We start from the raw sequence: 14959 nt of genomic DNA on the forward strand, positions 1-14959 counted from the left end.
TGTTATGCGGTAAGGGCCTGTCCAGCGAGGCTCAGCCCACTTTCTCTTTGTGACTTTCAGGAGGACGTAGTCCATTCCAGGTGTAGCCGCCTCTTTCAGCTCTTGCTGGTTTCTTTCAGCGACCTGTGAGGAATACTGGGCAACAAAACTGCGGAGCATGTTATAATATGTCCTCGGATCGAGGTCTGAATCAGCTTCATCCGACATTAACAGGCGAGAGGAGGGGCCAGGAAAAGGCCTGCCATGCTCCAACTCAAATGGAGTGTAACCAGAGGTTTGATTTACTGAGCATCTTATGGACATTAATGCAAGAGGCAATGCCTTAACCCAATCTAATTTGGTCTGTGCACAGATTTTAGCCAATTTAGTTTTTAGAGTTTGATTCATCCTTTCCACTTTCCCCTGGGATTGGGGGTGGTAAACTGAGCCAAACTTATGTTTCAAACCTAATGCGGCTTCAACCCTCTGCAGATCGTGGTTCCTGAAATGTGAACCATTGTCCGACCTTATGACCTCGGGAAACCCATGCTGTGGTATATAATGATTAATCAGACACTTCACCACAGTTCCACTGTTTTCACTTGCTGTCGGCCAGGCTTCTGGCCAACCTGAAAATGCATCCACAGCCACCAGCAGGTACCTGTAACTACCTACTCTGTCCACCATGTCTGTGTAATCAATGATTATTTCTTTCCCTGGGCAAAGTGGGATGGGGAAGTACCCTGCTATTGGCTTGAAGGCGGGCTTGATTCCAAATTGGTTGCACTCCTTACAGGTTTTAACCATGTATTTTGTCATGTCTTTTAGATAAGGGTGCCACCAGGCGGCTAAGTTCCTCATCATTTGTGCAGGTCCCACATGCCCCACTCCATGTGCCTCTTCCATTGCTGTCTGTCTGACCCCTGGCGGTAGAATGGGCCTTCCATCTGGGCCACGCCAAACATCTGTGTTTGTGGCCCCTCTTGTTACCCATAATGATTTTTCCTGGGGGCTGGCTTTGTCCTGTAACTCTCTGATTGTGGCTAGGCCTAGTTGTATGGGTGGTCTTTCTGGAGGGGGTGTGGCTTCTGGGTCCATTACCATAATCAGGGAGGGTAAGTAACCAGCTGTCTGCTTAGCTACTAAGTCGGCCTGTTTGTTACCTAATGCCACTAAGTCCAATCCGGCACTGTGTCCTTTGCATTTTACCACTGCCACCTTAACAGGTAACAACAGTGCTTCCGCTAATTCCCTCATTTCTATCTCATGTTTAATAGGCTTTCCGCTGGCTGTCAAAAAACCAGCTCTTAGCCACTGCTTGAGCTCCACATGCACTGCTCCCACAGCATAAGCTGAATCACTGTATATATTCACTTTCTGTCCCTTTCCCATCCTTAAGGCTTCAATCACCGCTCTCAGTTCAGCTCTCTGTGCAGACTGTTGTCCTGTCAACTGCTCTGCTTTCACTGTTTTCCATCTCATGTCTGTCTGTTCCACTATTGCCCATGCAGCCTTCAACATTCCACTTTCAGTTCTGAAACAACATCCATCTGTGAACCAATCTTTTTCTGCATCCATTAGAGGTTCTGCCTGCAAATCTGGCCTGATTTTCTCCTGTACCTGCACAACCTCTTCACACATATGTGGTTCCCCTGATCCCATGTGATCAGCCATGTTTATGCCTTCATGTGAGTAGGTGATGTGTGGTGCTTCCAAAATGGTACTGAGGCGTCTCTGCCTGAGTGAAGTGAGTGTGAAGGCCTGTGAGGAGACGTAGGCCACCACACTGTGTGATGTCAAAATTTTTAGTGGGTGGTTCATCACTATGTGTGCTGTTTTCTGAATGATTTTTGCAAGTCCAGAAACGTGTTGTGTGCACGGTGGGTGGCGTTTTTCAGTGTTGTCAAGCATTACGCTTACATATGTCAACACTTTTCTCTCTCCCCCTTTTTTCTGGAACAGGATACCATTGATATGGGTTCCAGTTCCAGAAACATCAAGATGAAAAGGCAAAGCATAATCTGGCACAGCAAGGTCAGAGGCGACAGAAAGCTGTTGTTTTAACTTTATAAACGCCTGTTCTGTTTCTGTAGTCCATGAGAGGGGAGCAGAGAGGTTTCTCATGCCTTGTTCATTTACCAAAACGCGCAAAGGGGAAGTAAGGCCAACATAGTCTGGGACATAGGTCCTGCTGTAACCAGTCAGGCCCAAAAATGACAACATGTCTTTTACAGTTAGAGGTTTTGGATGGTGCAAAATGGAGTTCCTGTGTTCTGGGGACAAGGAAATACCGGACTGTGAGACCATGCGGCCTAGAAAAGAAACCTGTTTTCTTGCAATCTGTAGTTTGTTTTTGCTCACTTTAAAACCTGTGTTGGCCAGGTGGTGAAGTACCACTCTGGTGGCCTCCAAACAGATGTCAGCCGTGGGGGCAGACAGCAAAAGGTCATCCACATATTGTATTAACATACAGTCAGATGGTAGTGGGCTGGTTTGTAAAAGTTCTTTCAAACACTGATTAAACAGTCCTGGGGAGAGGGCAAATCCCTGTGGTAAGCGAGTGTAACGCCATTGTCGGCCTCTAAATGTAAATGAGAAAATGTCACGCAGTGACTCACGAAGTGGGAGGCAGAAAAAGGCATTAGCCAAGTCAATGCAGGTGAACCAGGCATGAGATGGTGGGAGGTTGGTCAAGGCAACATAAGGATTAGGCACAGGCAAAGTAGGAGTGCCAAGTAAGGCATTAATCCTTCTCAAATCATGTGCCATTCTGAACTTCCCCGTGCCTTTTTTCTCAACGGGTAGGATGGGCGTGTTCCAGTTAGAGCAGGAGGGCTCCAAGACACCGGCAGTGACCAAACCAGAAATTGTTTCTGCAATCCCAGCCTCAGCCTCCGGTCTGTGTGGGTACTGAGGCTGCCACAAAGGGGTAGCAGATGACAGTTGAAAAGAGACTGGCTCCACATCAACTAAACCTACATCTGTGGGTCCAAGGGACCACAAACAATCTGGAAGAGAGTCGAGTAAAGGCGCAGCATCACAGTGGTCTGTGTGTTCTCTTCCATGTGACCCGCTGACCACTCCATGTTGCAGTGTTGAGGAATTAAAGCAATCATTTAAAATTTGGTATGTCTTGGTAGATGGAGAAAACAAAACCTGTGGGAGTTTTGTAGGTGTCCAGTCAGTGGCCGCAAGGGAACGTTTAACCATTCCACCCAGCTCCTTAGCCTGGTGTCCAGGATGTAAGGCCAGTGACACATGGGGAGCTGCCTCATCAGACATCATGTACCACTGTAATTGATCTGTTGTAAAAGTAACCGCTGCTGCCACTCCCTCCGGTGCCGCAAAAATGCACGACATGTTCAGAGACCAAGCCCGCCCCTCACACTGCTTTTGGAACATGTGCTGGTACCAGGTGGTGTCATGCCTGTCATAAAACAGTGTAACATGAGGTGGGTCAGGGGGAGGGACATAAGGATGTAGGAGTGAGAGCCACGGCCGCCATTGCTGAAAAGCAGTCCAAACTCCTGGTTCAGCAGGTGTTTCAACTTCCAATAATGCCCAGTAGATGTCAGCAGAGTCCGCCAAACAGGAGGAGGGTTGCAGCAGAAACTGACCACCTCCCTCTGGCCCATCAGAGCAGGGAAGTACAACCCCAGTAGGGAGAGTCACAGTTAGGCCTTGTGAAGAGCAGAGTATTGTGGCTCCTAATTTAATCAACAAGTCTCTTCCCAGTAAATTCACAGGCGCCTGTTTTGAACAAACATAGCTGTGTAACAAGGTCTGATCTCCAACCGTTGTGGGGAGGGGCACGGTGTAAGGCAGAGTTTTAGGTTCCCCAGATATGCCCACCACTGTAATCACTCTGTCAGTAAGTCTTTCACGAGCAACATCCTTAATGGTGGAGTACGTAGCTCCAGTGTCCACTAAAAAGCTGCTTCTTCTTCTATCTACAGTTATGGACAGCATAGGGTCCGCCGTTGTCCCTTCACCGTCCTGGGCAGTCTGTGGGGTGTCCTATAGCTGGGGACCACCCTCGTAGTACTCCCACCCCATCACAGGCATCTGTGGGGCCGGGGGCACTCCAACTACAGCACCACGAGGTCCACCTCTGTGGCCAGGATGCTGATAGGGCCCACCACGGGCTCCCCTGCCTCTTCCAGCAGCCGGGTTCAAAGGGCACGCTTTAGCCCAGTGTCCAGGTTGTCCACACCGGAAACAAACATACATCTGGCCTCCCCTACCACCTCCCATCTGACCCCTTCCCCTGAAACCACCTCTGTTTCCTCCAAATGGGGAACCTCTCTGCCCATAAGGGGCCGGGGAGTGATAAGCACCATACTGGGGGGGCTGTGGATCAGTTGGCCATGGGTTCGGATACAAATCAGGGGCAACTGGACCAGGAGGGGGAGCCGCAGCGGCCACAAGCTGCTTTTTAGGCTTGTCACCTTTTCCACCCAGGTCGTTTTTAGCTTTCTGCAGCTGAACCTTCAACAGTTGCAACTGTAAATCTTCGACGCTCTCCGCTTTATCATCAGACTTAATCTGCACTTTGTTAAGATTAAAAATCAAATGTTTCTTCCAGATTGCAAAGTCACAGTCCTGCAAATCAGGATTATCCTCCATTTTCTGGCTTACTGACTCCGGAATGCCCCTCAGCACCGCCCTTCTAAACCACATGCTCTGTGAACAAGTCCTACTGGGGTGATGACCTGTATGGTTCACCCAGTCTTCAACAGCCTGATTTAGATAATGGGTGGGATTTTGCTTTCCCTCCCATTTAAATTTCTGTAAGGTGCCTTGATTTTTGGGTGGGAATTGTTTGCGCAGGGCCGGTCCAATAAACCTCAAGGCCTGCATTAGTGGCACCTCGTTCTCATGCATGGTAGTACCCGCATTTTGTTCCAGGTCCGCTGCCTGAGATCGGGATGTGCACCTAGTTATAATAGCTCTAAAATCTCCCAGTGCGAGGTCCTGTCCAGCTGTGTATTTATCCAAACCAGCCAACCAGGCATTCCCTCCCTCCGTTATGTCAGGGAGTTTGTCCACTAGGGCCTGGACATCTCCGAATGAATAAGGTTGATACACTGGTCTACGTTGCACTTTAGTCTGGACCAGGGGAAATATGCCTGGAGGCTGAGGCACAGGGCCCTTAGATCTAGTCTGATATCCTAAACTGGGAGGGGTAGAGGGGGGTGTATTGTTAAGGTCACTGAGTTCATCATCAGTATCCTCAGTTTCTTCCCCGCCTGGTGGGGTAGCAGTGTCAGCAAAAACGTGGGCTAAACTCATCTGTGTTTCCGGATCCTGACGGCCCACCAAAGACATGGTAACTGTGACATTTGGTGAAGTGCCAGGCTCAGTTTTTGCAGTAGCGGTCAGATCTCCTTTAACAGCGACAGGAGTGCTGGCAAAGGGGTTGGACCGGGAAAGAGGGGCTGACGCAACACGATTATTCACCTGGACCACTGACCTATGTTCATTTAAGCAGCTGCGTAATGCTGCTTCTTGATCAGTTAATTGTTGTTCAGTGGGTTCCTGTCTGTTCATTCGAACCGCAAATGGTGCGCTCGCAGGGGGGTCAGTTAGGCCCTCAGATCCGGTTCCAAAACAATGGGACATAGAAGAGGGGGCTCTACTACTAGCTGAGGATGTCGCCGACAGAGAGGAGCTTCCTGGGCAAAAATGCTTGGTATCTATGGGAGTTGGAGCTACGAGCGGTTCTTCTCCAATAGTCATTATTCCACCAGAGATATTAAGTACCGGATATATGCCTGCTGAGGGAGGAGTTGAGGCAGAATAGGGAGGTGGCTGAGACCTATTTTTCTTCATGTGTGGTTTTGCAGTTTCCCATAAACACACCCAGTGATTAAATTTAGCTTTGCGGCCTGCGTGCTTATCTGCTTCCTTTCTGTGTCTCACCCCGCTCATCACACCTGCACCTGCTGCTGCTGAGTTGGCTTCTTCCTCTTTCTCTTTTGCCTGCATAGCCTTATTCTGCCAAATTATTCCCCAGTTACCACTACTCCCCTCGTCCTTTCCCTTTTCTTTCATTAACCTTTCAGCTGTTTTCCTCAATGACTCTTTCTGCTTTTTTGCTTCTTTAGGCTGGTGTGTGGAGTTGATGACTGTCTCAACACATGTTAATTGTTCTCCCAATGTGCTAAGAATAACACCGGGACCCCAACCATCATCATTAGTTTCTCGATCTAATTCTCCATCCATTTTACTGTCAATGGAGGAGTGTTCTTTTATTGATTTTAAAGGAGAATTTGGGCCAGCTGGGTTTCTGCCTCTGTTAGGCACTAACAGCTGGGGCGCTGCTTTAAAGGTGAGTCAGCACTGAAATATCCCTTCAGGTGTTACCAAGCTTCTACCAAACCGGAGTCTGGCGGGTAACCTTGCCTAGAGCTTCCTGATAGGGGTGCTAGTTGGTTGTCACCTTGTTCACACGTCTCATTCACACTTCATACATTACCTGCAGTCACTCATTACCCTCCTTATGTATGTAATAAATGTGTAAAAAAAAAAATTCTATGTGTGGTGTATTATTTTAACCAAAAGAGGAACCTAGTTCCTTTAATTGTGTAATCTGTGAACAACGGAGAACCAAACTGTCCTGCCCAGTGTTCCACAGCAAGCATTCAGCGTGTATTTATGTGTGTCCAATATCAAACAGAACATCAAAACATTTAAAACACTAAAATCATCGGGGTTTTAAGAAGAGATCCGTTTTCTCCTATTGATCAAAGGGACCCCTCCTTTGGACTCCAACCAGTACTTCTCCTTTTTAAGTTTTAGAGGATCTTTTCTAATAAAGTCCTCTGGGCCTTCCTAACCCTTCTGTAGTTTAGAGAATATTACTAAAAAATATTCTCAAGGCCTTTAACCTTTTAATTTGTTTAGAAAGGCGTTACTAATAAACCCTTTCAAGGTCCCAGACCTGCACTGAGGTATGTATCCGACACCGGAGAGCAACCCGTCGGCTGCAACCGTGGTCAGACCTCAGTTCACTCTTATCTTTATTCACTTATTCACTTATTTCTTATTCACTTATCTCTTATTCACTTATTTCTTATTCACTTGTCTGATTCTCAACAAGCCTTAAGTAAGCCAGACAATTTTGGTTATGAATTACTAGGAGTTTGGACACTAAGTATTTTTATAATGTTCAATATAGCAGAAATAAAAGGTCTGCTTACCTTGTTTTTGTGTGCACACAGCTTTTGTCCAAACTCCGTTCACTCAGACCACGGCCGAAGTCCTCCCATCCGTTCCAGTTGACCTGGAGCGGATCCTGTTCGTGACGCCAATTGAAGGATACAAAAAAAACAACAACAGCAATAGAATAATATTAAACACAAAGTGAACCCGTCTTCCTTCATTAAATAGGTTCTTTTAGATGTTAAGGAGGAATTGACTTAACCAGGCTGGCGGAGAATGAAGACAACCGGACACCTGCGGCAGATGGGGAATCAGTGAACTTTTATTGAGACAGAGACAACCTCTCAACACAGCTCACATCAGGAGATTCCTAAGATTTGCTGTGAGGATGGGTATATATTCTCTAAAACTTACAGGAGGGGGTTGTGAGGAAAGTGCTGCATTAGCAGAAAAACAACTCCATAAAAGGAAATCGGCCTTGGGTGTTCTAGTCTCTTCGCTTGCAGATATCTTGCACCTGCAGGATGAGGCGATCGCTTCTTATCGCTCTCAAGGCCAAAGTCGTGAGCACATTTTTATTACACAGTTGCACAGTAACTTTAAAGCTGAACAATATTTAAAGCTGAATAATGTTTGATCAGATTATATTTTCTTCATCACCCAGACTAACACCACTCCACATGTTCACAACTAGGAGGCGCTAAAAGACCACATACAGTGAGATTATCAATAAATGTCTGCTGTGTCTGACAGTGACTTGAGTTTTTACTAACTGGCTACATGAGCAGGATTAGCTGCAGTGCTATCTTTGTAAAAGAGACTCAGCATTAGAACCAAACAGAAACATTTCTACTTTTTCTGCAGCACCAGCTGGATGCATGGAGCCTAAACTCCAGTGACAATGAGACACATACAGTGTGACTGCTGTGACTTTACAGCTGGGCCTCATTCACTGACATTAGTCAGATATGACTGACTCTAGGGTTGCAAAATTCCCGGAATTTTCAAAGATGGAAACTTTCCATGGGAATAAACGGGAATTAACGGGAATTTATGGGAATAAACTGGGAATTTTCAAAATTGAAGGTTGGCTCTTCTTAGGGAACTTAAATATAGTTGAGCAAAGTATATTTTAGCATAATATTGACAAAAACAAACAAATGCAATTCAAATACACTTGAATATCCATGCCATTCCTTAATCACATGTACAGAGCACATGCTTGCTGCATGGCTATTGAGACCACCTACTGGCACTGTGCATGCCTCCATCACATGTACACATGGACCACACTTTTGAGCCTGAAGGACAAAGAGTATTGAAGGCACACATTTGAGCCTGTGGACTTAACAAGTGAGGTAAGTTTTGATGATATTATGGGAAAATATATTCATTAAATGTTTAAATTGTGAATATCACATAAAATGTATTAATCCTATAGATAGCAATCTGATAAGATGCTAAATAAAATGCTAGCATCTGTTAGATGCTAAATAAGCCATAGCTAGTATAACATAAAGAAGATGCTAGCTTCCTCATTTGGCTGTTTTGTTTTGAAGATCATTCCAGTTGTTTAGCTAGCCTTACTATTTATATCTGTTTATTATCATATTGCAATTGTATTATTACGATCTCTTGCATTGCATTAGCATTTTTACAAGCTCTTGTTTTATTTTACAGAAAAATGCCATGTGCGCTATCTGATGTGTGGAGACATTTTACACCAGCTAATGTGCAAGGGAAACCTGTATATATGTGTAAATATTGTGATAAGACGTACGTGAAGAATGCCACAAAAATGCAGCAGCACATTGCAAAGTGCAAAAAAATTCCTCAAGGCCCAACACATGCAGCAGCCAGGAGTTCCACTCAAGGGGAAAATGAATCTGTTTCAGCTGTATCAGAGTCAGATACCCACTCATCAGCTCCTGGTCCCTCTGGCATCGGAGGATTCTTTGATTTTATGGATGACACTAGCCAGAAAAACGCAGATGAGTGTTTCGCTCGTGCAATCTATGCAACTGGCTCACCCCTGATGCTGACATCCAATGTGTACTGGAAGAGATTTTTGAATGTTCTCCGACCAGCATACATTCCCCCAACCAGACATGCATTGTCTACTCATCTACTGGATGAAGAGTTCAGTCGAGTTCAAGCAAAGGTGAAACAGACCATTGACCAAGCTGACTGTATTTCAGTCATCACTGATGGATGGTCCAATATCAGGGGACAAGGAATTATTAACTACATAATCACCACTCCTCAGCCTGTGTTCTACAAGAGTGTAGACACAAAGGAAAACGGACACACAGGCCAATACATTGCAGATGAGCTAAAAGTGATCATCAATGACCTTGGACCAGATAAAGTTTTTGCACTGGTCACTGACAACGCAGCCAACATGAAGGTTGCCTGGGCACATGTGGAGGAGACCTACCCACATATAACTACTATTGGCTGTACAGCCCATACACTAAATCTTCTCCTAAAAGACATAATGGCACTAAAAACAATGGACACTCTGAATAAGAGAGTGAAGCAAGTTCTGAAATATGTTAAAGGCAAACAAGTAACTTCATTTCTGTCAAAGCAAAAGGAAAAGAACAAGAGTACTACACTGAAGCTTCCCAGCATAACGCGATGGGGTGGTGTTGTTATCATGTTTGACAGCCTTCTGGAGGGAAAGGAGTCTCTGCAAGAGATGGCCATATCCCAGTCTGTAGGCATCGACAGTGACATCAAGAAGGTCATCTTGGATGATGTGTTCTGGGAAAGAGTATCTAGCAGTCAGAAAATCCTCAAACCTATTGCAGCAGCAATAGCGAAGATAGAGGGGGATGGTGCCATCTTGTCAGATGTCCAGTGCCTTTTTGCAGAACTCAAAGAAGAAATCCAGACAATTCTGCCCACTTCCCTACTACTGAAAGCAGAGGAAACGGCTGTGGTCAAGTCATTGGAACAGCAGAGGGAGCATGCACTGGCTTCATGCAGCCAGTGCATGCAACAGCATACATGCTGGACCCCAAATATGACAAGGGCATACTTTCTGGGGAAGAGATCAACGGTGCCTATGCGGTCATTACAGCCATGTCTGACCACCTGGGTCTCGATAAAGGCAAACCTCTAGGCAGTTTGGCAAAGTATCGAACAAAGCAAGGCCTTTGGAAAGGGAATGGAATATGGCAGTCATGCCAGCACATATCTGCAGCCACCTGGTGGAAGGGACTATGTGAATCTGAGGCCCTTGCACCTGTAGCCTCCATCCTCCTCCAAATCCCACCATCATCAGCCGCCTCCGAGCGCAACTGGTCACTGTTTGGCAACACCCACACAAAGGTTCGCAACAGGCTCACAAATGTGAGAGTGGAAAAGCTGGTCGGCATTCGGGCAAACCTACGGCTCTTTGAGCCTGACACAGAGCCATCCTCAACAAAGCTGGAAAGTGACACTGAAGAGGAAGACTCAGAGTTGGATGCTGAGGAAGTGGACATGTTGTTGGATGATGATGAGGTCCAGGAAGAGTCTATTGACTGAGCAAAAATGAGAAAAGAGGATTGCTTGAAGGAAGATTTGCATGTTTAATGGGACGTTTTGGAGGATAAGTGGCATTTTTCATTTAACCTTTTGAATGGGACTTTGTGGAGATTTTTGGACAGGGGGCATTTTTGAATGAGCGGGGTTAGGGGATGGTAATATTGAACTCAACATTTCTGTTTTTATTCATCCATGAAACAAGTTATTGAAACGTGTTCTATTCTACTGTACTTACAAATAAATCTGTTGAAATATCTGTTGAAAACATTTTGCATGGAGGTTTTCTTATGATTTGTTTATATTTATGCTTGGAAATAATATATTCCCAGTTAGTTCTCCTAAATTCCCATTAATTTCCATAATTCCCATTATTTCCATGGAAAGTTTCCAATATGGAATATTTCCAAAATTCCCAAGCTTAACTTACCATGGAAATTTACCAGAAACTTTTTGGAAATTTACCGGAAATTTTCCACCCCTTTGCAACCCTAACTGACTCTATATCACACTTAAAGCTTCCTGTAAATGAAAGAATCAGTGAAAACGAGGCACTTCAGTTGATTTTAAACAAAAACTCTGAACATAACCTGATCCAGACCAGGTTATTGGTTCAGCATCAGTAACCATGGTGATGTAGCCAGGTAAACACAGAGACAGACAATTTATGCTCACAATCACACATCTCCAGTTAACCTTGCATGCATGTTCTTGGACTGTGGGAGGAAGAGTACCTGAAGACAACCCACATAGACCACACTATCTCCCCTATTTACAGAATTATAATCTAATTAGATGATAAAGTAATAAATTATTTGGTATTTTAATAAAAATACATTTTAGCAATAGTTTATAAGTCAACAATTATAGTTTTAAAAAAAGTGACAAATCAAACAGTCAATAAATCTTCTACAGCTGAAACTAATGTAGACAATGTCGGGGGAGGAAGTAAAAGTAAAAACCAGAGATGATAACTACCAAAATAAAACGGGAAGTGAATAACATTCAAGCTCACTTTAAGCTCAACAGTCAAATTCAGTTTTATATTAATCTATTGTTTTGAATTTTTGTTTACATTTTATGTTTAAGTGAGGCAATGAGTCATATCACTACGACCAAATACATATTTCATCTTTTCAGTCAGAAATAATCAATTGATCATATTTTTATTACTAAAATTTTCTGAAAATCAAATTCTGATATCTGAACAAACAGCTCTGTAAAAACCTTCAGAATACAGGAATCGAACTAGAAGGTTTGGTGGATGAAGCACTGCTAAAATAAAGAATTTGGACTCAGAGGAGCAGATGGGACATTTCATTGCAAATGAAAGACAGAAAGTGAACAAATATCACTAAAAACCCCAGACGCTAATTTCTACATTAAGACTTTTTTCAAATCAATTGACTGTTTATGCAGTAATAGAAATCAGGTTTAACATGATCATCGGTGGAACATTTTAAATCCTGACCTGAGAGTTTCCATTTTACAGCGTGGACTCTTCACTCCAGCAGACAGAAACTTCACTCCTGAATCCTGCAGGTCAGAGTTACTCAGGTCCAGCTGTCTCAGACTAGAGGACTGGGAGCTGAGAGCTGAGGACAGCGCTTCATAGCCTCTCTCTGAGAGCTTACAGTGACTCAGTCTGAAAAATGACACATAAACATTAAACACTGTTATTAAATTGCAATGAGGGTGCACTAAAGAGTTTTTAGATTTTTTGCAATAAATCCTGTTTATTGCAACACTAGGTCAACACTAGGGCTGCACAATTAATCGTTAGAAAATCGCGATCTCGATTCATACTTGTGTGCGATCTCATTTCCAAATGACAACGATTTAAAAAAAAAAAAAAAAAGACGCCGATTGTACCGCATTTTGATCCGGGACGTACTCTGCATGAAAACAAGCGCTCACTCTTCCTGCTCAACAAATGATAAGGGCGGAGCCTTATACCACGTGATACAGAAGCTGCCGTGTGATGCTAAAATTAGCAGGAAAAAACAACGGAGAGCACGTCAGGGATGACGAGAAAGTGACAGGAGAAAATCCGTCCCGGTCAACCACCCAAACATCAATAACGGGAACCTTATACAGCGCTTCCCTATACCCGTCGAACTCGCGCAGGCACAAAGAAACTACGGAGGCTATTACTTATCACCTGACCAAACATATGGCTCCATCAACACTGTGCAAAACGAGGGATTTAGGAAAACGATCAACACCCTAGACAAACACTACACAGTGCCGTCCCGCAACTATTTTTCTATTGTTGCACTACCTGCTCTGTACACGCAGCGTCGAGCAACGGTGGAGACGGAATTTCAAGCAGGACAACATTTTGTTGTTTTTATGTTTATTTATTGTTTTTATGTTCAGTCTCAACTGTTATGAAGTTGATGTGCAGTTAATAAGTGCAATAAATATTTATACTGGAAAAGAGAATCGTGAGAGAATCGTGATCTCAATTCTAAGCCAAAAAATCGTGATTCTCATTTTATGCAAAATCGTGCAGCCCTAGTCAACACTAAGAGATGACACTAACATAAAACTATTACAGAAGTTTAACTGACTTTTTTCCCCATTTAGTGGCTTCTTATTGGTTAATTCTGTCAATTCATGAAAAGCACAACATAACTTGATCTCACCTCAGAGTATTCAGTTTACAGTGTGGACTTCTCAGTCCTGCAGAAAGAAACTCCACTGCTGGATCCTGCAGGTTGTTGTTACTTAAGTCCAGCTCTCTCAGTGTAGAAGACTGGGAGCTGAGAACTGAGGACAGAGCTTCATACCCTCTTTCAGAGAGATCAGGGACACTCAGCCTAAAAAACAAAAACAAAATAAAGACATAATCTGAAAAATTGTCATTTGATAACAAACTGTGATTAATTTAAATCACTTCTTGTGTTGAACCTTTGAAAGAAAGACAAATGTCAGTGTGCATTACTATTTATGGCTAAAAAACGTTTTAGTTTAAAAATGTTCCCTGTGTAAATATAAAGACCTGGAACTTGTTCATTAAATGCTAAACAAAAACAAGTGATGACTCATTCTGTGAACAGGTGACAGTAGGGCTGCACGATTTTGCATAAAATGAGAATCACGATTTTTTGGCTTAGAATTGAGATCACGATTCTCTCACGATTTTCTTTTCCAGTATAAATATTTATTGCTAGGGATGGGTACCGGTGTCCGGTGCCATGATGGCACCGGTTCTGACATAAACGGTAGTAACCAGACCGAAAAGCAGCGCACATTTCGGTGCTTTATTTCGGTGCTTTTTTTTCCTGAGCTGTGATACACTTCTAGCCAATCATTTTACGTTTCCGAGGATAGTAGGCGGGGCCGGGTACGTACGTTCTGTTAGAGCAGAGCTACAGATTAAAAATGTCCAAGGCGAAGCGGTCAAAAGTCTGGCTGTACTTCACAGCAAAAGATGCAAACTCAGCAGCAACAAGTGCTTTAAGCTGATACTGTGATACTGTCAAAGGAGGTAACACCTCGAATCCGATGAAACACCTGGCGACGCATAGCATTTTTTTAAAGCCGAGAAATGCGCCGTATTTGATAGCTTGCTGCGAGACCTCACACCGAGCGCATCTACTGCGGGTGTGGTGCCTGTTATCGACCCGGAGTTAGAACATCCCCCAAAAACCCGAAGAGGAGAGTCCTGGCCCCTAGCCCTGCCAGTGTAGCAGAAATGATGAGGATGATGATGCAGCAGCAGCCGTTCTTCTCTGCGTGAGTAGCTTAATGTTGTTCGTGTGTAATTTACGTTGAGTAGGCTAACCACGTTATTACATTAATGCATGTAAGGTGAACTAGCAAACATCATCATAGCTACATGCGGCTGTCTTCTTGTTTGATGGCAGATACTCCCTTCACCCTGGCCAAAAAGGCTAAAATGACCAAAGAAAAAGTGGAAAACAGTTAAACATGAGAGGTTTTGGACAAAGTTTGTGTTTTTTCCATTGTTTAAGCACTGCTTCCAGCCAAGAGTGATGCCATATATGCCACATAGCTGCAGGAAAGGCTAACATTGTTATCTTTTTACAAAAAAACAGCTGAGCATGAGAGGTTTTGGACAAAGTTTGTGTTTTTTCCATTGTTTAAGCACTGCTTCCAGTCAAGAGTGATACCATATATGCCCTATAGCTGCAGGAAAGGCACACATTGTTATCTTTTTACAAAAAAACAGCTGAGCATGAGAGGTTTTTGGACAAAGTTTGTGTTCTCCATTCTTTAAGCACCGTTTGAGCACCGTTTGAGCACCGGCACCGTTTCA

At 44.0% G+C, this 14959-nt stretch overlaps 2 protein-coding genes across 7 annotated transcripts in view; both read right to left on the minus strand.

Annotated features, from left to right (window-relative positions):
* Positions 1-14959, minus strand: part of LOC146554354 (NLR family CARD domain-containing protein 3-like) — a 27850-nt gene continuing 12891 nt past the window's right edge. The window contains exons 7-11 of one of the 6 annotated variants that reach the window (XM_085253150.1): positions 13323-13496; positions 12146-12319; positions 7406-7437; positions 7182-7276; positions 1-135 (exon numbers count right to left, since the gene is read on the minus strand). In XM_085253150.1, coding sequence (XP_085109276.1) covers positions 7221-7276; positions 7406-7437; positions 12146-12319; positions 13323-13496 — 436 coding nt within the window. In that variant the 3' untranslated portion in view covers positions 1-135; positions 7182-7220. Of the gene's footprint in view, positions 149-7047; positions 7277-7405; positions 7438-12145; positions 12320-13322; positions 13497-14959 lie in introns of those variants that run through there. The other 5 variants (XM_085253151.1, XM_085253153.1, XM_085253154.1 and 2 more) reach the window with 5 other exon arrangements.
* LOC146554355 (uncharacterized) lies at positions 3997-6415 on the minus strand. Its single transcript, XM_085253155.1, has one exon. It carries the CDS (start codon positions 6202-6204, stop codon positions 3997-3999), a length of 2208 nt encoding a protein of 735 aa, XP_085109281.1. The 5' UTR covers positions 6205-6415.

The sequence above is a fragment of the Mchenga conophoros genome, linkage group LG18, assembly GCF_057382185.1.
Source record: "Mchenga conophoros isolate Kocher_MC1m ecotype Shallow Benthic linkage group LG18, M_conophoros_male_GT1.1, whole genome shotgun sequence".
Classification (NCBI taxonomy): Eukaryota; Metazoa; Chordata; class Actinopteri; order Cichliformes; family Cichlidae; genus Mchenga; species Mchenga conophoros.

Excerpts from the sequence above, each read along its gene's own strand:
- LOC146554355 (XM_085253155.1), bottom strand. The coding sequence starts at position 6,204 with ATGGATGGAGAATTAGATCGAGAAACTAATGATGATGGTTGGGGTCCC.